The 22,938-nt window shown below is 38.1% G+C and overlaps 1 protein-coding gene across 2 annotated transcripts; it reads right to left on the reverse strand.

Moving 5' to 3' along the window:
- Positions 1–8,925: 8,925 nt before the first annotated feature.
- On the reverse strand, positions 8,926–14,689 carry LOC109040140 (uncharacterized). 2 transcript variants are annotated; one of them, XR_011899162.1, is made up of 2 exons: positions 13,360–14,689; positions 8,926–11,691 (listed from the first exon to the last, which is right to left on the reverse strand). XR_011899162.1 is itself a non-coding variant. In XM_019055952.2 (2 exons), exons 1-2 carry the CDS (start codon positions 12,498–12,500, stop codon positions 11,505–11,507), a joined length of 294 nt encoding a protein of 97 aa, XP_018911497.2. In that variant the 5' UTR covers positions 12,501–12,504; the 3' UTR covers positions 8,926–11,504. The 2 variants fall into 2 exon arrangements, 1 of the variants encoding a protein (XP_018911497.2); XM_019055952.2 differs by lacking the exon at positions 13,360–14,689 and adding an exon at positions 12,394–12,504.
- Between the last annotated feature and the right edge of the window lie 8,249 nt (positions 14,690–22,938).

The following is a 22,938-nucleotide window of genomic DNA, read 5'->3' on the forward strand; positions in this document are numbered from 1 at the left end:
GATTCCGACGGAAATTATATCGCATCGAACAAACGGATTCGTCAAGTGCAAGATTCCGAAAGCGATGAGGATGCGGTGAACAAACAATGGTCCGAACGGAAGTGGAAGGAAGCCAAGAAATTAGCTCAACACTGTCTGGAGCGTATCCACCAACTTCAGCAATCTTACAATCGTCTGGTTAAAATAGTAGCAACGAAACAGCATTTGAATCGAGAGAGCGGACGACGTCGACGGTAAATATCATGTCGGCAGAAAAACGTGGGATCGTCGAGGAGCTACATAAACCTGCACGACGAAACTATCCGCGTCGTAAAGTACGGATTCTCGGATTGTTCGATTTATGGCAAGCCGATCTCGTCGAGATGCAACCGTACGCCTCGGTCAACAAAGGATACAGATATCTCCTCACCGTCATCGACGCGTGCTCGAAAAAGGCGTGGGCCGAACCGCTCAAATCGAAAACGGCCACGGATGTCACTTTTGCTCTGCAACGCGTTCTCAAAGCAGCCGGAAAGTCACCGAAACATTTACAAGTCGACATGGGCTCGGAATTCTACAACTCCAAATGTCAAGCATTGATGAAGCGTCACAAGATCAATATGTACAGCTCGTACTCAACAACCAAAGCCTCCATTGTCGAGCGATTCAACCGAACGCTCAAAACGAAGATGTGGAAAGAGTTCAGCGCGCAAGGATCTTACAAGTGGGTAGATCTATTACCGAAACTCATCCGTGAATATAACGGGAGCGTTCATCGCACAATCGGGATGAAACCAATCGATGTCACCGAAAAGGATATACCGATGATCCTGCAAAAGCTTCGTGGACCGCCGCTGAGTAAAATTGAAAAGAGACGTCTGGCCAGACGAAAACTGAATGTCGGTGATCACGTCCGGATCTCGAGACTCAAAGCCATGTTCGAGAAAGGATACACACCGAATTGGAGCACGGAAATTTTCAAGATTGTCAGCGTCAATCCCACCGTTCCGATCACGTACGATCTGAAAGACGCACACGATACGATCATCAAAGGAAAATTTTACCGCGAAGAACTCCAACCCACCAACTATAAAGATACGTTCCTGGTGGAGAAAATTCTGCGTCGCAAGAAAAACCAGGTCTTTGTCAAATGGTTGGGTCTGGACGCGAGTCACAATAGTTGGATCGATAGTTGGATTTCGTATAAATAATATGCAACGTGTTTGCGTTTTCTAAACGTGTTTGCGTTTTTTAAACGTGTTTGCGTTTTCGAAACGTGTTTGCGTTTTCGAAACGTGTTTGCGTTTTCGAAACGTGTTTGCGTTTTCGAAACGTGTTTGCGTTTTCAAAACATGTTTGCGTTTTCTAAACGCGAACTATTTGAAACTGTAACTGTAACTGTAAATATCCAATAAAAATTTTTGATTCGTCAAACTGCTGAACATTGCAATATCCATTCCAAGCGCACACTAGTACAAAATTTGAAATTACCGAATCAGACCCTAATCTACAGTATCAGATACCAGGCCCATACTGCAAGATACGGTCTTTCGAAACCGAAAAATTTTACAAGTCCGAAAATCCGAATTTTTTGCACAATCTGGCAACACTGTACGGAAAAATCAACTAATTTCTCGCCCCATCTGGCAACACTGTAAAATGCAATGTTGCAAAATGTCACCAATAAATAAATCATTTATTTACCTGCCCCGTTCGGCAACGCTGCTGCGCCATCTTGAAAAATACACCATTGCATAACCCGAAAAATGAAGGGGCATTATTACACGATTGCATAACCCGCATACTGAAGGGGCAACATGCAATACTTTCTTTTTACAGCGTTGCCATATTGAACAATAATCCCTATACAACGCTGTAATTTAATTCATATTTTTCTGCACAATCATGCAACGCTGTTGGATAATTTACTGGGCTCAAGTCGCTATTTTCATACTACTCTTTGCTTCTCTCCGTTTCCTAATTCTAAGGAAACAGGGTTCTTCGATCAACACCACATGGATCCTTAAATTTAGGACACAGAAGTGATTCCCTCGTTTCCTAATTTTGAGGAAACAGTTTTCCCGTTTCAAGTATCCGTTAGTCTGTTTCAAGAAAACGTATACGTGGTTCAAGAAAGCATGGTTTTCTTAACTCAACACAATTTTGTTACCTTGGATCGAGATAACTGTTGGCTTGTTCCAAGCTAACACCGTGTTGAAATTAGGAAACTTTTTAAGGATACATGTTTCCTTAAATTTAGGACAAGTTTTTTTTCAGTGTACAGAAATCATTTTGATAACCTCTCAACACGTTATCCATAGTTCTTTGGAAAGCAGAAGGTGCATTTTTCAGTCCAAAAGGTAAACGCAAATACTCAAATTTACAGTTCTCAAAACTGAATGCGGTTTTGGGGATAGATTCTTCGTCTAACAGAATCTGATTAAATCCACTAAAAAGATCTAGTGCTGAAAAATACTGGCATCTACCCAGCATACTCAAGGTGTGGTTCAGGACGGGTATTGGGTAAGAATCCCCTACAGTAACTTTATTTAACGCTCTAAAGTCGATTACTATTCGATATTTTCTTTTCCCGGAACTATCCGCTTTTTTGGGAACAATCCACAGCGGAGAGTTCCACGGAGAATAACTGGGTCTAATGACGCCGGTTTCAAGCATTTGATCGAGCTGTCTGCGAATTTCTTCCTTTAGTGCAAACGGGTACTGATAAGGGCGTACATTGATCGGATTATCGCACGTGGTGATAATTTTATGCTTGACATCATTAGCAAAGGTCAGAGGTTGACCCTCGATAAAGAACACATCGTTGTACTCGAGCGCAACGTCTTTAATTACTTGATATTCTTCCGCGTTGAGGTGATCGGCACGCAACATTGACAGATCAAACCTCTTTTTAGACGTTTCGAAGTTGTGAATTGAGGTTTTACCCTTCTTACCCTCAAATTTCTTTAAAACATTTAATTGATTTTTGTCCGTAACTTGGATCAAATAAACATTTGCAGGTTCACACGGAATGAAGCCCGTCGGAGTCATTTTGTAAGTAGTATCGGAATGATTGAATATAGAACAAGTAGCCAAACCATTCTCTACATTAGTTAGGCAACTAGGAATTTCCAAATTTTTCCCAAGTTTAACCTGTGGTATAAAGACTTCTGTTTCCGTGGTATTCACAGGAACCTTAATAATTTTTTCCGAAAACGGAGGAGAGATAATTTTTGTGATTTTGGGATTGGTGTCGTGAAAAAGCAAAGGAATACTGATTTTCTCCGCCTCCAGGCTTTGTTTTTTAAAATCAACATTCATTTTTAACTCTTTCAAGATATCAATTCCAATAAGTACATCAAAGAAATCATGAAATTTATACATCAACAATCTAAAATAACCCTTTTGTTTAAATATTCCGGGGATCGGGGCATAAACGCATTCATCCGAAATTCTGGATCCATGTGGCGTGCTTATCTCCATTTTTAAACTTCGAATAAATTTTGGAAATAATTGTTTAGCCAGTTCAGGGTTTAAAAATGAACTGGTACTACCACAATCAATTAAAATTTTTGCGTACTTAAAATCAGGAATAATAATGTACGGCAAAATATTTCTCGTAGTGCTGTTCAAGTTAAGTTCGGATCTTCCGAGGCTACTATCTGAAAAAAAGGAGTAGTCTCAATTTCTTCCGGCACTTCTTCTACAAAAATCTCATTATCATTTGTCGCATCCACTTCACATTCGTTAGAGTGTGTGTCAGTGACGTGAGCATGAGATATTCCAGACATAGGAATAGCTTTATTTGTAGCAACATTGTTACTACCTGAAGGGCGATTGTTGAATCGTTGGTTCTGATTATTTGGTCTATTTTGACCTTGGCCTTGATTCTGATTTTGATAATTGGGTTTGAACTGCCCTTGATTACCAAATTTTTTATTATTTTGGGAGTTATTCTGAGAATAATTTTGAGAATAATTACCCTTATTTCCCTGTTTATTTTGTGAATTTTGACCTTTGTTCTGGTTTTGCTTTTTCCCACCAGAGCCACCAGAACTATTTCCTTCATAATTACTCAAATTTTCAAATTGAAATTCATTGGTCATAAGGTTAAGAGCCTCAGCCAATGATAACGGGTTACGGGATTTTAGGTACTGCCTAAGCGGATCCCTAAGTCCACGTAAAAATACTTGCAAAGCTAGTTCATTGATGAAATCCTTATGAGCTAGTCTGCGATGAGTATTCATGAAAGCAATAATCAAGTTCAATTGATAGGTCAGACGATTGTAAAAATCAATCGGTTTCTCATTAGAATTTTGAGATAACCGACATAATTAGATGGTGAGCGTGCGATCAGTTTTCCGATCACCATAGAATTCGGTCAACTTTTCTTTTAATTGAGGCCAATTTTCATAATCAAAGTTTCCAAGTTGAATCTGGGCTTGTCCCTTAATAATCTTGGAAAGGATTCCGCGCAAAAGGCGAGAATTCTGAATATGATTAGGTTCATTTCTTATAAAGAAAGAATTGTTTAATTGATCGCAAATTTTTATAAATTGGGGCAATAAATTCGTTTCACCTTTAAATTCAGGGATCGAATTTATATCCGAATTTTTCAAAAAGAAAGGATTATCATTATTTCTCCGTTCTAATTGATTAACTATAGTTTGAAGACGCGTGAATTCAGCAAGGAATTCCTGTTGATTCATGTCGTTTTCAGGATTATTATTTTCGGGAATGTCTCCGTCAGGAAATTCAAATCTAGCAGGTCTTAGAAATTGATTTGGATTCGCCATAAATCAAAGCGTTAAATTAATGTGGATTTATTTACCCAACTCATTAGTTGAAAATTAATTTAAGGTAATTTAATCTTCATTCATTAAGAGAAAATAAAACATTTTCTTAATGATGACGTATTGCGCGTAACGTTTCTGTCGTGAATATAAAGGAGCAGTGAAGTTTTCCTCAAGGCGTTCCTTGATTCCAATGCTAATTGGATCGCTATACTCATTAGATGAGAACAGAAAATCCCATATCAAACGAGTAGCGTCATCGATTTCTAGTTCTTCAATATTCGTTTCTCTGGCTAACCTAGTTAAATCTAGGACGAGAGGACAAATGGGATGAAGATACGAGAACATGGATAAACTTAAACAAATTTCAAGGGCGTAACTGTAAGGAAACACCTTGCAATTTGTAGAAAAATGACTTTCGAATAATCTCCGGAGGCCTAACAGTAAGGAAATCACTCCGCAAATTATTTCTGAAAGAGTAATTTAATCTGTAGCCCTAATCTAGGGAGTCACTACAAAAAGAGAAAAATCTCAAAATAATATTTAGCAAAGAAAAGAAAATTCACTTAAAATCAAAAAATGGGGGATGGTCAGAATATTATCAATCATTACATAAACTCACAGAAAGAAGGCGATGATCTTCATCTTCGGAGCGGGCAAGTGTGAAAATCGAGGTAATCGGAGTTGGAATCTCGAATCTGGAGTCCGGAGGGCGTGCTGATCAATCTGTCCCAGCGGGGTCCCAAGTACTCGTCAAAGCACCCAATGGATTTCCAGGGAATGCTCGGGGCAGGAACGGGTTTGAGTTGGATCTTGGCTTCCGGAAGATGTCTTAACGGCAAGCGAAACCACAGGAAAGACCAGGCACGATGACGCTTCAGACCAGACTCTACGATGGCAAAATCTCCGTCACGCTTGTAATTCTCTATGATAGACTTAGAGAGTCTAGGAGCACCGAAGTAAGAAAACGCTTCAATATTGTCAATGTAGACAATGACACGATCTTGAGTGCGACGTACTTCAATCGGCCAGTCTTGACGAAATCGTGAATTGAGATGATAATCGTAAATGATTGATAAGAGCTTCTGTTCCTCCTTCTCGTTGGCGTAGATGAAGCGACGTTCCGTTCTGGCTGGTACAGGAAGATCGGAACCGTAGCGAGAAAAAATGTCAACGGACATAGAAACAGTTACGTTCGGGAGCGAATAGGTCGTTTTTATTTTCCGCGAAAATACGGGAAAATCCTAGCGACGAGCGCCAGTTAATAGATTGCTAATTTAGTAGCAGAGCGGCAACTGCGCCAGAGCAATATGCTCAGAGCAAAATAATAAATTCAAAGTACGGAATACAATGAAGATTTATTAAGTTCACAGAATAGAATTACAACTGACACATTAAAACGGGTAGGAACGAACGTACTAACGGCAGAGGGAACCGGGCCTAACTGGTATCACCAAAGAGAGACTGCGATTGAATTTGGAAGGATTCGGGTGTCATTTTATAATGACATCTTATCTAGGTCGATTGACGTAAAATGGGAGAAAAGGTCAATCGAATATCCGCAGTTAGCTAAAACAATTGCTTAATTAAGAAGCGTCAGCGAAGCTGTGCTTTTGTCTATCAATATTTGGAAACCAAATAATGTTACACGTGCCATTATTGCCAATTGGGCGAGAAAATGGGATAGAACATAACTTGTATGTGTTTTTAAGAATTAATAATTAATCCTTTAGAAGTTCGGAAATCGTTTCAGCTGCGGTCTTCCTGTTGATCCGGCAGTATTATGCTGCCCTTATGAGGTGCTATAGGTAGCCCCAACCTAACCCCCCCTCCCACCCAACCAAACGAAAGAATTTGAATGCGTGAATGTTTTAAGCTTGGATTGAAATATTTTAAATTCGAGAATCACTGTTTCCTGGCCTCCTGAATGCATCCCTACAATTTTAAACAAATTTCATAAAATTTCGTGCGTAAAATTTCACGCGAATAAAGTTCATGGAATTTTGCAGATGATGCACCATTTGGAAGAACTGAGAACTTATAGTTGACGTTCATAATGAATAATAAATATTACAATAACACTCGGATAGTTTGCCTTCAATTTTATCGGACAGGCAAAAATGTGGAAAACAAGAGTTATGATGTCTCAGTCCTTACTTTGTAGTTTGCCGGTACCTAAGGAAATTTTCAAAACCAATTAATTGAATAGGTAGAAAAAGAGAGAAGGAAAAATAAATAAATGACATTAAAATAATCAATTTCCATGTCGAGCGAGCACAGGAAACTAAATAAACAGTCAGAAAATTATTGGGGAAGCACCACGTAATAAATTCAAACGCCGCGCCAAGGCTAGAGGATTCTCTTACGTCATCCAGATGACCGGCAACGAAAACGGCTGCCTGGGTTTTTTCTCCACCGATTAGATTTATACGTAAAAAAATTAGACTTAAACGTTTTAGACGTAAACCATTTAGACCCAAACTAATTAGACCTGAACAATTAATTAGACGTAAACTAATTAGACGTAAGATTGTAAGATTTAATGCGACATTCCCAACAATTATTAGATGCTAAATAATTAGACGACCCTTTTTTAGACGCAAAACAATTAGACCTAGTGGTCGTTAGACGTCTAACAATTAGACGCTAACACTTTAGACGTAAACCTTTTAGACTTGAAAAGGTTAGACTGTAAATTTTTAGACGTTAACTATTTAGACCCAAACGGTACCCCCCCTCACAAAGTAGGCTTTTCATTTATTGAACAAAAAGCAGAGAGAGAGAACAAAGGAACATCTAGAGGTCACATTCTCATCATAGTGAGAGACAAAAAAAAAACAAACAGAGCGCTCCAAGTGAACTGGGGAAACCAAGAGACAAATCAAGATAAAATATCACTGAGTGCATACTGACATTTTTAATATTTTTAGCATAAATCTTATGCAAACGCACAAATAAGATGATTTCCAATGGCATATCTGTTCTTTTTCAAATAATCTTTCTCATTACCTAGAAAAGGAAACTGGCAACATTACTATTTCAGTTACCGTGTAATCACTGTGGCCACGATTTTAATAGGTTTGGTCTTGCCATTAACTGAAACTACAGGATACCCCTTCAACTATAACCAACTTCTGTGCTCAGTAACATTATGTAGTCATAGGAATTAGGACCAACAATATCAATAAGTATTCAATTGTATGCAACAACTGCAGGCTACGCTTTTAACTATCACCATCTGTGCTCACAAGCATTACTCGGAGTCACAGTAAAAAAAAGATCACCATTGAACTGCTCTTTTTTGGTGCGCCCTAGTAGCATTGACTCTTAAAAAAAATCTTAAAAAAACCGGAAATTTGAAGAAAATAAAACTCTTAAAAAAAAATGTTGAAATACTCTTATCAGGAAACCCTTTTTTCCTGCTTTCTGAAGTAAAATAAATGTTAAATTTTAAGTAAAATCATTTAACTATTTCAAATAAATTTTAACTTTAAAAAATGGGAAAAAGTTCTTAAAAATATATTCAATTTTAATACTTTTTGCAAGTCTTCATCCCTTCAAATTTACTAGTTTTTTAATCCATTTTGTAATTAAAAAACGCTAAAAAAAGGGTTTCCTGATAAGAATATTTTAACAGTTCCTTTAAGTGTTAAATTTCCCTCAAATTTACTGGTTTTTGAATTGTTTTTTTTTCTTCTTTCCTAATCTTTTTTGTTAAATATGTGGAGAAAAAAAAGGAATAAAAGCTAAGAAGAAACAACCCGAAAGAGGATTCCCTAAAACATTATTTTGATTAGTTCTTATCTGCAGCCTGGTTGTTAAAATTTTGTACCTGTCTATTGGACTTGAAAAGTATAGGGTGTAATGAAAATATGTTATTAGTGTGTCTCAGCAGTCACTATTGCGCATCTCGCTTTCTCCGGCTGGATAATCGACAAACTAAAGGCACCCCCTCAGTGAAAAGCGAGATGTGCAACAGTGACCGCCAGAACCCACCAATCACATACATCTATTACAGCCTAAATTGTCACGTCCAAAAGGCAAATATAAAAGGAAAAGAAACAGTCACGCATTACATTTAAAAACTAGAGGAGAAAGGCTTCATAGGATCCATCTCAACAATTAAGTAGGAAGATAAAATTTGAAGCCAGAATTGAACATTGTGAAAATTATGCCATAATTTATTCCTAATAAACAAACTTGTGAAGAAGGAACATTTTAACAAAAAGCCAATGGTGAAAATAACAATTTGGAATAAAATTTTGGAAAAGAAACAATTTCAAAACCTACGTATAAATAATGAACAATGTACTAGATACCTAATTTAATACAGTATTATAGGTATTAGCCTTAACGGTAACATTTAATACTTAACAATTACAACATTCAAATTTACTAAGACTATATTCAGTCACTGTAAGGGGTAACTTATGGCATCATATATCACAAAAATTACTGAACAAGGAAGCTGTAGCTCTTTAAGTGCATTTAAAAGATAACAAAAGCCTCATTTTCACCCACCACTGGAAAAAGAGGTAGCCTAGATCAAGAGTAAAACCTCATGAAAAATATAATTGAAGGAAATATACTGCAGATTTAAGCATGTATTTACTAAAATAAATAAAGAATTTTTCAGACGAAGAGTCTTTCGACTTGATTTCTAGAAAGGATCAGCTTGAATCAAGAGCCATTTATAATTTTCAGGAGGCTATACTCTAGGTCCAAGCGACTTCTTTTTCAGGGATGGAATATGATCCTCTATTTTGGTTCAAAGACGTAAGTGTTCCCTGTCTGGCATTGAATAATCTCATGACATGGCACTTGAGTGTCCTGATCTCCAACTTCCTAGAATGAAACAATGCTTCAGAAAATTAATAGGAGGTGTCTATAGAAAATTAGACTATCAGTCTCATCAAATGATAATTCTTAATAATACTGAGAAAAAACCTGAGTTAAGTTAAGAGATAAAAAAAGGGCAAATAAAACATGTCTCGAAAGTACAGTCTGGAGTCCTGATCTTCAACTTCCTTGAATGAAACATTGCTTAAGAAAATTAATAGGAGGTATCTATAGAAAATTAGACTATCAGTCTCATCAGATGATAATTCTTAATAATACTGAGAAAAAACCTGAGTTAAGTTAAGAGATAAAAAAAGGGCAAATAAAACATGTCTCGAAAGTACAGTCTGGAAATATCAAAACACAAAAAAACATAAGTATAATCAGGGCACAAAAACTTCATTAAATGAAACCAGATTTTAAGCGATTTCACAGATTTGTTTTGGCGAAATTAGATTGCTAAGATTAGCAACACATTGATTGCTTTTTGCAATATGCTGATGAATTGCACTCTGGGTGGCATGGATTCTCTTCGACGTAAGAGACCCTTGAAATTTGAGTGGAAAGTGTTGCGTAAATATTACATAATTTTCAAGTAAATGGGCCTGTTGCAAACTTTTGCAGGGCAAAAATAAGAGTCATTCCTTACAGATAATGCCTCAGAAATCATAATGCCTCAGCGCATTGCCAAACTCTGAAATGCACTCCTATCTTCACAATCTGCGCAAGAAACTTGAGGTTTTTTAAACACCCCGCTTCAAAAAGGATACTACGGCACGGGTGAACATTTCGTCAGAGGAGTCGTTCCATTCAAGCCTTACTCAACATGGCCAACGCTTCCGCGCTCAAGTTGAGGAGAGCACAAGGTCAACCAAGGCGGATATCTATCAACGCGAGAAAAATGTGAATGTAAACACACCGATCGTTATCAGGTGGTTAGAATCATCGTCACGACACATCACATGTGTTTTGGCGGATTGGCGTCGGCTACGTTGAATAGAGTCCCTTTATAACCCAGAGTTAAGACAACTCACTTTTGGTTAGGCTGAAAGTGGCCTAAAAAAAAATCCAATTCTGATTGGTTCTCGCTCATGGAGGCCGAAACGAGTGCACCAAGATGGCGGTACCTCGAATGTGAACAAAAGTAATGAAAATATAACTAAATTGTGGTTTATCAAGAGTGAATTGTTATTTTAATCGCACCAAAATGAAAATATATTAAGAAATTATCCACTAATCAATCTAATTTTAAGGTTTTGATCAGTTTTTGTTGATGTTGTTGTTTTTGGATGACAGACATCGGAGGATTCCTTATCCTTATCCCTCAATATCGTTCGTTTGAGTGCACTCGTTTCGGCCTCGATGGCCAGCCAAGGCCGGCTGCCAGTCAGCTGATAATCGAGTTGTCTTAACTCTGGGTTATAAAGGGACTCTAACGTTGAATATTGCATAGTATGCTTGTGAACAGAGGTTGGGTGGAATGACTCTTCTTACGAAATGTTCACCTATACTGTGGTGTCGTTTTTGAGGCGTGAAGCTCGAAAAGACGCCAATTTCATATGCTAGTTGTGAAGTAAGGAGTGCATTTCAGACTTAGCCCATGCACTCATCGCGATTTATGAGACATTTTCTATGAGTTACATTCCTTATTTTTGCTCTGGCAAAAGTTTACAACAGGCCCATTGAGTAATTGAGTAATTTTCGAGTAATAATTGTTGAAAATTGGCAAGATTAAATATTGCCTTCCTTCATTTATCGTGAATGGGAATAGCGTTAAATGTGAACACATAGTAAATAGTCAAAATATTTTAAATTATAAGAAGCATTAATGAATGCTAGTGGATACGTAAAGAAAAGGCAAGCAAAAAATTAGAAATTCAATCAGCATCATTGTTAACAATTAACATCAGTAATGTCATCGTCTCTGTCCTCATTAGAGCGATCTTCGCCTTCGGCATCTTCGTCTTGTTCATCTGAGTCCATGATTTCAATTCTTTCATTATCATCCGATGTAGGTGGTGGCAATTCTTCATCAGATTCTGATTCTGATTCTGATTGTAGAAGTAATTTCATCTGAACCCTGCAGACAAAAAGAATAGAATACTGAGCATGTGAAATTGCTTCCTACAATAATGAGCAGAGAGAAACACATCTTCTCTAGGACATTAGAAAAGAAAAAGTACTGAAATGTAATGAAGTAATCAAAGATTTCTGCTACACTTAGATATTGTTTTATCATAGGAGAAAAAAGAGGAGGTGGTTGCATTGATCAAGCATTTGAAAGCATTGAAGCATTTTGAGGATTTGTTTGACCCATGACACAGGCCGGTACAAGATGGTGTCAATATTCCGGCCAATCCGAAATTCAACGTTATTCAACGCTTTTCCTTAATTTTATTGTAGTGTTTGATGAAGGTTAAGGAGAAACAGTCTTCAGGAGTCTCTGTCTTCCTTTTACTTTTGCTTTCCTTCTAACTTTTACTATAACTGTTTTGTTAATTTTTTTTTCTTTTTAATAAAAACCACCATCAAGTGATACACTCTTGGAAGAAGGATAAAAAAGGACTCATTATGGAAGTTGCAGATTGCTATTTTGATACGTGCTAAAATGATGGTCATTTAAAGAAAAACATTAAAAATCTTAGAAATAATGAAAATAGAGAATGGCAACTTTCACCAAAACTTTGATAGATATTCATACTCCACTCGCAGACGCCCCCTTTCGTATTTATTGCATTATTGTAATTGGTCTTTTCGAAAAAATCATTTAGATTGAACTTACGGCTTAGGAGCTGCAGAGGCCTTGTGTGCTTGGGTTCTCTGAGAGAACCATTGGTTAATCGAAACCGAGATGTCACTGTCTTTAATTACTTTCTTTTGTAACAGCATGGTTGCGCATCTGAAAGAAAGAAGGGGGCTTTTTTTATTTCACACAAACTTTATGAGACATAAAAATAGTCAAAACTGTGAATAAAACAGAGGAGACTTGACTATGTTGATCAACTGGCCAAAATGATAAGTGGCCTATCTATTAAAAAAATACCGAATAAAAAAATACCGATGTTCACCGTGATCCACAGCGATCCGCATAAAAAAAAGCCCTTAAAAGTAGGTAATGGCAGCATTGCAGGCACGATGTCACAACCTGCAGAAAGGGCATGTTCTGACTTCCTTCAATTACTGAAATCATTCTGTCAATTTGCAAAATTGTGCTGAGGTGTGTCTTAGCTCATTAGTATAGCAAGAAGCACAATTTTAGGTGTGCCTATAACCTGAAAGTACTTACAGCCATGAGCTCTTTTACATAAGCAACTGTCAATTGTACAGACCGACAGTTCGATCAATGACATACTCAGGCTATAAGGGCAGTCGGTGGTGGCCCGCTGCCCACTGTACAGTCACTGCGCATGCATGTGCACACTGACAACTGAACGGTCGGGAACTACATCCTAAGCTGGAAAAGACTCAAATACAACAGTGTAATTCAACATAGACACCACAGCTTTGACGAGCTCCTGACCTCAAATCTGCACTCTCACTTTCATGATAATGGAATTATAATTGTACCTTATTCACCTCTGAACCTAATTCTTAAATTAAAATGGCACGTGCTGATAATGGCAAGGAACAGTTATCGTTTAGACTTAAGTAGTAGAATCCTGACGTCTCGAGGGTCCATTGGCCTCGTGATCCCAACGTGAGTACTACAAACTACAAATTTTTTGTGATGACAAGAAAAAATACTTACAACCATGGTGGAAGATTGAATTGAAATTGGTTAATCCGCCGATCTCTAACCTCACAAAATAGCGTGATTAGCGGGAAATGATGATAGGACAAATCAAACACACACTACACAGCACAGGTGCACAGGGCCTAAAAAAGTAAAAACCGCGATAATAAACGGAAATTTTTAAAAACTTCAATTACGCAGATTTCTTCCAATTACGCAGCCATTACACTTTACGATTACGGTCACAACACAACACGCGAACACGCAGCGCGTGCCGAACGTTCGAGAAGGAGTCGAGTGTTCAGCAGAGATTCACTCCTAAATTCCGAAGGCAGGACTTACAAAAAATCCTGCCGAATTTCCATCGCAAACTGTCTGGTGCGCAGTCGGGAGCATCGATGTTCCCTTTCTGCAGACTCTAGGCACTCCGCACCCGGAGAAGGATTTTCTGTCAGTCCTCGCCTCAGGCAGAGATTCAGCCCCTGAGCTCTGAAGGAAGGACTGACAAAAAAACTCCTGCGGACCAAGACGGAATCTTTTAAAGTGAGACGTCCCTTTATGTAAAAGAAAAATCTGCACAATTGCTCTTCTTTTATTTATAGGGTACGGAATTCGAAGTAAAACGACCGTAGGCGTAAGGAATACAAAAAATACTAATAGGAAATTTCAAAATTACTCTTTGGGGCCGTCCATAAATTACGAAAGGCAATTTTTCCGATTTTTATGACCCCCCCCCCTCTTCTATCGTTTAAATGCATAATTTAATAAAAAAAATGGTGTTGAAACAAATCGGTATTGTTTTAAACATTACTAATCGCTGGTAGGAGATCATGAAAAATAACAGTTGTATTGAAAAAATAACAGTTTTTAAATTCAAAAAGTTCAGAAAAATTACATTTTAACCAAAAAACATTAAACGTCTAAAAAACGAACTTTGGACTAGTAAGTCTTTAAATTAACGGAATTTGGAAGAAACAAAATTTTTGCGTTTGGCTTACGTATAGGCATAGGTAAGGCACCTCTGGACCTCCTCCCGGCTCCCTGTAAGTGCATTAGGTACGTAATTTGCGGACGGCCTCTTTGGTAAAGGCATACTTACATTTATTTGTTTATACTGCCCACTGATGTTACATTTATTTCTGTCTTCGGAGTCTGCTTTTTCCTCTAAAAAAAATTATTGGACGGTCTACGTAAGATTATTAGGGCCCTACACCTTAGGTCCAGAGGTTTCTCTGCAAGAGGAGCCCTTTTCAATTACGTGCGCAAAAATGCACGCCTCACTCTTATTTTATGGAAAAAAGTATTTCTTTACGGCCACTCGCGGCATTTATGACAAAATGTGTAATATAATGATGTCAAAATTTTAGCACAGAGGGACGCGAACCGCGGACCTTCCACTCGGGAGGCGAGCTCTTTGCCACAGGGCTACAGCGACAAACAAGAAATCGCTACATAACTGCTAATCCATAAGTGCAATTGAAGTTCTCTCTTTCTCCACCAGAGCTGAGAGCATACACGCATCGGTGTCACGCTCCCGCTTACTGATGATCTGCGGCAGGATTTTCTGTAAGTCTAGCCTTCCGGGCCAAGAGTGAATCTCTGCTAAACTCAAACGCCTTCGAGGAGCCTGGAAGCCTGTATATTCTGTAGCCTGGAGCATAGAATATTCGAGGCAGATCCTCTTTTGCCCCGCGAAATTTGAAACGGCAAAGAGACGTAGGGTGAGATCGGCGGACTTCGCTTTTACCCCGTGGAAACGGTAGGCAGAGCGGGGGTTGCGGAGATTTCAGGAATCGGAGCAAAGCTGCCCTTATTCTGGTAGCTATTACTCTATGATCCAACCATGATGGGCGGATGGGCGGAGGAACTCAGCGTCTGATCTCGGCTTCATTCTGGAACTCATGGACGCGCCTTGTTTTTCTGCCGAAACGCAACCCGGATTACACAGAGAAATGGAGAGTTTGCACGCATAATTTTTTTGGTGTATTTTCCGAAGAAAATACACTATTGCATTCTCCCATGATGTCGGACCCAGACCCGAGACCTTGTGGAGAGCACCGATGACGGGTCTTAGATTACGAAAATATATTCTACGAGGTTTTCTACTTTTCATTGTATTCGTGTATAAAAGTAGAAGTTGAATCATGAGTTCCTAGGGGTTTTTACGATGACGAAAACACCGTAACCAATTCAAAAGGTAAGGAAATGAAGCGCGGCGTGACATCACAGCCCAGGCTTCCCCATTTGAGCAAATTCACACAGTTCATATCTCCCATACTTATAAACATCGTACAATTTTGAAATTTAAAGAAAAAATTACGGTTTTTCCCAAAAAGTTTTTTAAACTTTTTAACAAGATAAAAAAATTCATAATATTTACGTGGAATAATAGGTTTTCAAACTCTTGACAACATTTAAGAGTTTTTTCATGCAATTTTTCAACCAGTTTTGCAAAGTTCTTTCAAAGATAAAAATTTTCATAAAATTCACTTAAAACAATAGGAGTTCCAACTCTTGCAGACATTCAAAGTTTTTTCATGTATTTTTTTACAAGTTTTTTGAAGTTATTTCTAAAATAAAAATTTTCATAAAATTGACGTAAAATAATAGGTTTTCAAACTGTTAAAAACATTTAAGAGCTTTTTCATGCATTTTTAAATGTTTTTTTTTACTTTTTTTTAATTAAAAAATTACATTAAAATTACTTAAAATAATACATTTTCAAACTGTTCAAGCCTTTTAAGAAATTTCTTACGTATTATTTTAAGAGTTTCTTAATTGTTTCTTTAACACTTTAATCAACCGTAAATTAGAAGTAAAATTTAACGTAAAATTCTCTTTTTTTAATCGTCACGGTTATTTTAAGAGTATTTTAATTAAATTTTACGTAAATTTTAAGAATTCTTAAATTTTACGTTTTTTTTAAGAGTTCTTTCAAAAGTGAGTGCTACTAGGGCGGTGATTCTATTCATTACAAATCTTTCAGTCATGATTAGAAGCACCATCACTGTCTTAAAGCTTCTGTACTTGATACATCAAACTGGCGATTTATATACTGGGTGTCCGATGGGTAAATTGCATACTAGCATCAAATTGTTGGTTGGTGGGTACCGAACATCAAACTGTACTCTTGTTATGATTTGTTAGCAATCTACCAAGAATTTAAACTAACCTCTTCATTCCATTTCGGAAAAGGCAAAAGGGCAATATAGATAGCAGAATTTGACATTTATTATTTGAAATGTCGATATTCTTGAGAATATCTGAAACACATCTCACCCTCGGACCCTCAAGGAAGAAGAGATGGTGATCATTAATTAGGGATTAGTAGCCAATAAGGTGACTAGGATGGCCCGAGAGTCGTTGATTATTTTGACGTTTGGTACCAAGCGACTTTTTTTAATGTTCACGAAAGATAATTAGAACAAACCCAACGATATGACGAGGCTGCTGAAGTTATCCTTCTATCACGTATTTAGTTGCCTTTCTCCATGCCCTTGACCAGTTGAAGTCAGCAGAAAGCGGCTTTTCAGGGTAGGTACTAAAGTGTACAAATAAGGCCCAATGATGAAAAGGAAAAATTTTAGGAGGCAGAGGCCGAAGTTTTGCTGAGCTGTGGGTCTCACCAACAACTCAGGTCTCTGGTAATTTGAACAGCGATGGCAGAAAATGTAAAACCTCAAATATGAGACTATTTTTCTCTAGGTACTTCCATTGTCAGCTGCGACATAAGTTACAAGAGTTATTAACGACATAAGATGTTACGACAATTTCACTTACCTCTTCTCAAAGATAGAGTGATGATGTTAGTTCCCAAGGATTTGGAGCAATTGCCTTTAATTAATGGCTTGTTTTAGAGGCTGCCAATAAGGTTTCTTGAAACCAAGCAAACCTGCGGTTTGACTTGCTGTTATCATTTATCCAAATGCTGGGTTATCAAGAAACTTTCAGTGGCTAAGCTTCCTTGTCGGAGACTCCTTATACTCCAGTTATCTCTTGATTTCTCAACTGGAGTTAGTGGGGTCTTCAATTTAAAGTGTGAACAAACTAGCGTCAAGCCAAATCAAGCTGCCAGGACTACACACGTATTGAGAGGAATGAGACGTAACAAGATGATTCATGCAGGATGAACAAATTGGCCTGACTAAATTGTGATAAGTAAACTGTTGAGATCAAACATCAGACCTTTGGGAAGATTTTAAATGAAAATAAGAGTAAGCTGTTCAAGTGACTCGGAAAAAAAAAGATACGAATGAAGTCAAGGACGGGGACGCAAGACACTTCGGTACAGGAGCTCCACATGGATGAACTTCGACGGATATCTGGAGACACAAATACTAAAAGAGCTGACCCACTGGCAAGACACTACTGAAATTGTAGGACTGTATCTTTAACTTATTTGAAATTATTAAAAATTGGCCTCCGTCCTAATCAGGACAGACGAACGGTCACTGCCACACAGATTGACACAAAATATTGGGGACTCCTAAACGGGCTGCACACAGTTCTTCACTAGAATTTTTTAAATTTTATATGGACTCAACAATGTCAGAATGAACTAACAATAAGTTCTTCTCAAAGACGCTTAAAATTTAAGCCAACAAACTGGTTACGTTACCCCAAAAAGCTAGACAGTCTGTGGATAGTATCGATAATTGGCAATCCATCTTATCTAGATGTGAAATATATGTCTTTGGAAATATTAGTGCAGAAATAATTAATAATCCAAATGAGAATTATTGGTGGTATTAGGTAAAAAAAAATCCTTACATTATTTGTGAGAAAGAAAGGCTATGAAATTATGAATGATCAGAGATCAGAGTGAATTTCGCGATCGCCCAACAGTTTGACAAACTGGCAAACCATATGAATTATCCTCTCACCATCCATCTGTATATGATTTATCTGATTTCGACGGGAGTATACGATTTATCTTGTATACAATTTATCTGCCCCCGTTCTAGCACTGAGATTGTATTGATATTGATTGGTTCAAAATGTAAACATAGCCTCAAAAGTCAATCGAGTAATGTTATGTGTGGGTACAGGTTGCTGTAATCACTTTTTATGAGCCCTACATGGCAATGAAGAGTTCAAACTGGCGTTCTATCACTGAGATTGTGTCGATATTGATTGGTTCAAATTGTAAACATAGCCTCTAAAGTCAATCGAGTAATGTGTGGGTACGGGTTGTTGTAATCACTTTTTATGAGCCCTACATGGCAATGAAGAGTGAAATTGTTAGAAATTCCATCATTCTCAGGTTTACTAACTTGGATTCTAAAATCTTCGTTTGAGGTTATTTCTATTGTTTCAAACTAATCCAATATCGAATAAGATCTGTTTTGCAGTTGCATACGCATAACGTCCTAGCTCTTATAGTCTGGACACACTGGCTAGAAAGAACTAGAAGACTAAGAATACGATCTGTTTTGCAGTTTCATATGCATTACAACCTAACCTGAAGAGGGGATGGAGTCTAGTTTACGCTCTTTTAGACTATGACAAAAGATCCAACACCTTAATTCTTGTATTAACAATCAATGGAATGTAGACGTCAGACGATGCTTCCTTGCAGTCTAAAAGTGCGTAAACTTATATGATGTGGACTCTAGAGGTGTAATCTCTGTATCAGAGGAAGTTGGTTAGTTAACCACTATAGCTGACATGATTTTCTACTGTGCAACATAACTTGATGATCACTCATGCACTATCTTTTTACCATAAAATGGCCCGCCCGGCAAGTGGTTGCCTGAAATAGTTGCGATTACGATAATGTTGTCACAACGTAACGGCCAAAAATAACGTTGCGGTAACGTTACGGCAACGTTATTTTTGGCTGTTGCCGGACGGGATGGTCCTCAGAATCTCTCTTGGAAGAGATACCTATATTCATGTTGCAAGGTTTCTCAGAATTACCTTGAAACAATAGGCCGAAAAAGGGGGCTCTGGCTTTGGAATCATTGCATATAGTCAAGCAACCAACTGCAAATATTAAACGCTCCTGATTTTGAAATCGGTGAACATACTCCGATAACTCCAATTTCAAGTGCTGTCTCCTAACACTTCATTACGGATAGGAGCAACCATAACTTGCTCACTCAATCTTCAGTTTCAAGTGCTGTCTCCTAACACTTCATTACGGATAGGAGCAACCACAACTAGCTCAGTACTACTATTAAAGATTATATTTCCAGTACTAGTATAAAGGAGTGGTCATGTCATGAATAATACGAGCCATGAGGGAAAAGGGCATACTTCAGAGGAGGAAACAGTGGAAGACACAGAGGTATGGACTGAAGTGATCAAATTATCCAAGTTAAATGATGTGTCAGAATGGTTAAAAGTTTAATAATCCGCATGTAGAATGCAGAGCCTCAAGATACTTACAAAAAAAATCGAGAAGCATGAAGCATACAGCGGCGTGCGGCAGTCAATTCACCTTCACGGCTCCGTTGAAGGGAAGTTACATGAAAAGTGACTGGTCGTCTCCGAACTCTTCGGCATCTTCAAGTAGGGTAAAAATACTATGTTTTTAGCCAAAAATCGAAATGTGTTGTTCGAGCTCCTCGAAAAATAAATCGACTTTTAGGCTTTTTTCTCAAAAAAATCACGAAATCGAAGAGATTTCCATTTTTTTCAGGAACAAATCTTATCGCAAACTAAAATCCAATTATACCGTTGAAAAGCTCTTGCTTTCAGCTTTCTAACGGTCTATAGGTTTTGTAATTTGGAGCAACTGGCCGCCTATAAACTGAATTTTACTGCAATCATTTCAAGGAATTTTCCGCCAACTCGGACGGCCGGTTCCCTTGCATTTATCTCGACTGTTTTTGAACTTAAGAAAAAAAACATGTACACCGTTAGAAAGACCACACTCTCAACTATCTATTGGTATAATAATTTTTGAATTTTGAGCAACTCAACGCCGGCACATAGGAATTTTTCGAAACTATGTCCAAAAACGAAGAAATACGGGTGGCTACAGTCAAAGTCAATTTCTCGCCGCCCAAATGCACCAAAATGAAAAACCAACATGTCGTTAGAAAGCTAAAATCGTCAGCTTTCGAATGGCCAAATTTGGCAGCCATAAATTTTCACTGTGACAGGTGTGATTCATAATGTGTTATATGAGACACAGGACTCCCAGGTAATGTTCAGAGTGACCAAACTCTCCCCAAAAATGTCGGGGGAAAAATTAAGAGATGCCTCCCTAGAAAAAAGAGTTAGTCAAAATACAAGGTTTCATCTCCGACTTAGATTCGTGTTTTTTAATCAAGATTTTTTAACGCTACTAAAAACCAGGGTACCATTCGAAAGCTGACGATTTTAGCTTTCTAACGACATGTTGGTTTTTCATTTTGGTGCATTTGGGCGGCGAGAAATTGACTTTGACTGTAGCCACCCGTATTTCTTCGTTTTTGGACATAGTTTCGAAAAATTCCTATGTGCCGGCGTTGAGTTGCTCAAAATTCAAAAATTATTATACCAATAGATAGTTGAGAGTGTGGTCTTTCTAACGGTGTACATGTTTTTTTTCTTAAGTTCAAAAACAGTCGAGATAAATGCAAGGGAACCGGCCGTCCGAGTTGGCGGAAAATTCCTTGAAATGATTGCAGTAAAATTCAGTTTATAGGCGGCCAGTTGCTCCAAATTACAAAACCTATAGACCGTTAGAAAGCTGAAAGCAAGAGCTTTTCAACGGTATAATTGGATTTTAGTTTGCGATAAGATTTGTTCCTGAAAAAAATGGAAATCTCTTCGATTTCGTGATTTTTTTGAGAAAAAAGCCTAAAAGTCGATTTATTTTTCGAGGAGCTCGAACAACACACTTCGATGTTTGGCTAAAAACATAGTATTTTTACCCTACTTGAAGATGCCGAAGAGTTCGGAGATGACCAGTCACTTTTCATATAACTTCCCTTCAACGGAGCCGTGTACGTTTCAGTCAGCCACTTGTTGTTCACTTGTTGCCACAGATGACCAAGGCGGATAAAGGAAGGTGGTCGCATTTCGATTTTGGCTGCCATCTTGAAGATCTGTGACGTCAGGCGGGTACGGGTACGCCGTGGCGCGCGGCGGCACGCGGCGGTCGGGTTGACTCCCCCTGCCTCGTCCGGCCCTTGTACCCGATGTACCCGATACCGCGTGACGTCAAGAGGGTACGGAATGCGACCACCTATCTTTATCCGCCTTGACAGATGACCACTTCACTTACACACAAAAACGCACAGCACTGAATAGGTGCGCAGTCGTTCACTGCGCACAATATACCAAATTAACGACCAATCAGAAACACGCTTATAAAACGTACATGGCCTCGGGCTTGCACGTGTAACCAAAAGTTACTTTTTCAAACACCCATTTCCTCAAAATAAACCAGTATCTACTTAAATATTACAGAATTTACAGAGCTTTAGCAGGACACGAAATGTCATAATAGGTTCCTTTTGTTATAGGATATATTTCTAAACAAACATGTTACTCCTTAATTTAGCAGGGTATGCCATTTGTCATACATCTCCCCGCTCTACCCAGAATGCATTGTTGTTCTAGAATCTTCCATCATGTGCCTGTTACAGTAAGCTGTATTCCATTCTCATTGAATAAAGTAAAGAATAATTAAATTAACAACTTAATTTCAATTATTTCACCCAAAAGGTTATGGGCCTTTAGTTTTACATTCAAGATATTAGTGTTAGCAAGTTTCGGGTTAAAATGTGCAGATTTTCGCCAGTGTATGAAGTCGAAGTCTAACCTAAACGTAGTTCTGCCAGGACCCTTGAATTATTGCAATCAATAAGTAATCATGAATGATAACGTGAAATTTATCAATGTGCCAGTTTTCTCCGGCACTAATTTCAACAACTGGCAATTCAGGATTCGCTCGATCTTGGAAAGAGAACAACTTCTCGACGTAGTGGACAACGACCCAGAAGCAGATGCTGTTGCCAAAAGTAAGAAGGATTTTGATGTTTTACATGCTAAAGCCAAAGCTATTGTCATACAGGGTATCAAAGACAAGCACTTGGATATCATCAAGGACTCCAAGACTGCCAAGAAAATGTTGGAAGCATTAAAAGCTGTCTTCGTCAGAAACAGTGCTTTTTCGAAATTGACTCTCTGGTGTAAATTACTCACGTTGAAATGTCAATCCTCTGACACATTAGAGGACCACTTCATGAAATTCGATGAAATTAACAGGGAATTAGAAGAAATCGGAACGAAAATCGATGAGTCTGATAAAATTTGTCTTCTACTCATCACTCTCAGTTCTGAGTACGATACCGTTATCACAGCCCTCGAAACGGTCCCTAATATTAAATTAGACTTTATCAAAGCAAGACTATTGGATGAAGAGTTAAAGATTAAAAGCCGCAAACAGAATCAACTTAAAAATGATTCAAGTGAAGTTAGTTTCAAAGCCTCAAACAACTACAGTGGATGCTATATTTGTGGCGACACAAATCATCTAGCCAGATCCTGCACCAAGCAAGACAGAAATAATAGCAACCAACAGCACAATGGACGTGTTCAATACCACAATGGTCGAGGCCGTGGCCGAGGTAATCAGCGTGGATGGAATCAACGCGG

The sequence above is a fragment of the Bemisia tabaci genome, chromosome 2, assembly GCF_918797505.1.
Source record: "Bemisia tabaci chromosome 2, PGI_BMITA_v3".
Taxonomy (NCBI): Eukaryota; Metazoa; Arthropoda; class Insecta; order Hemiptera; family Aleyrodidae; genus Bemisia; species Bemisia tabaci.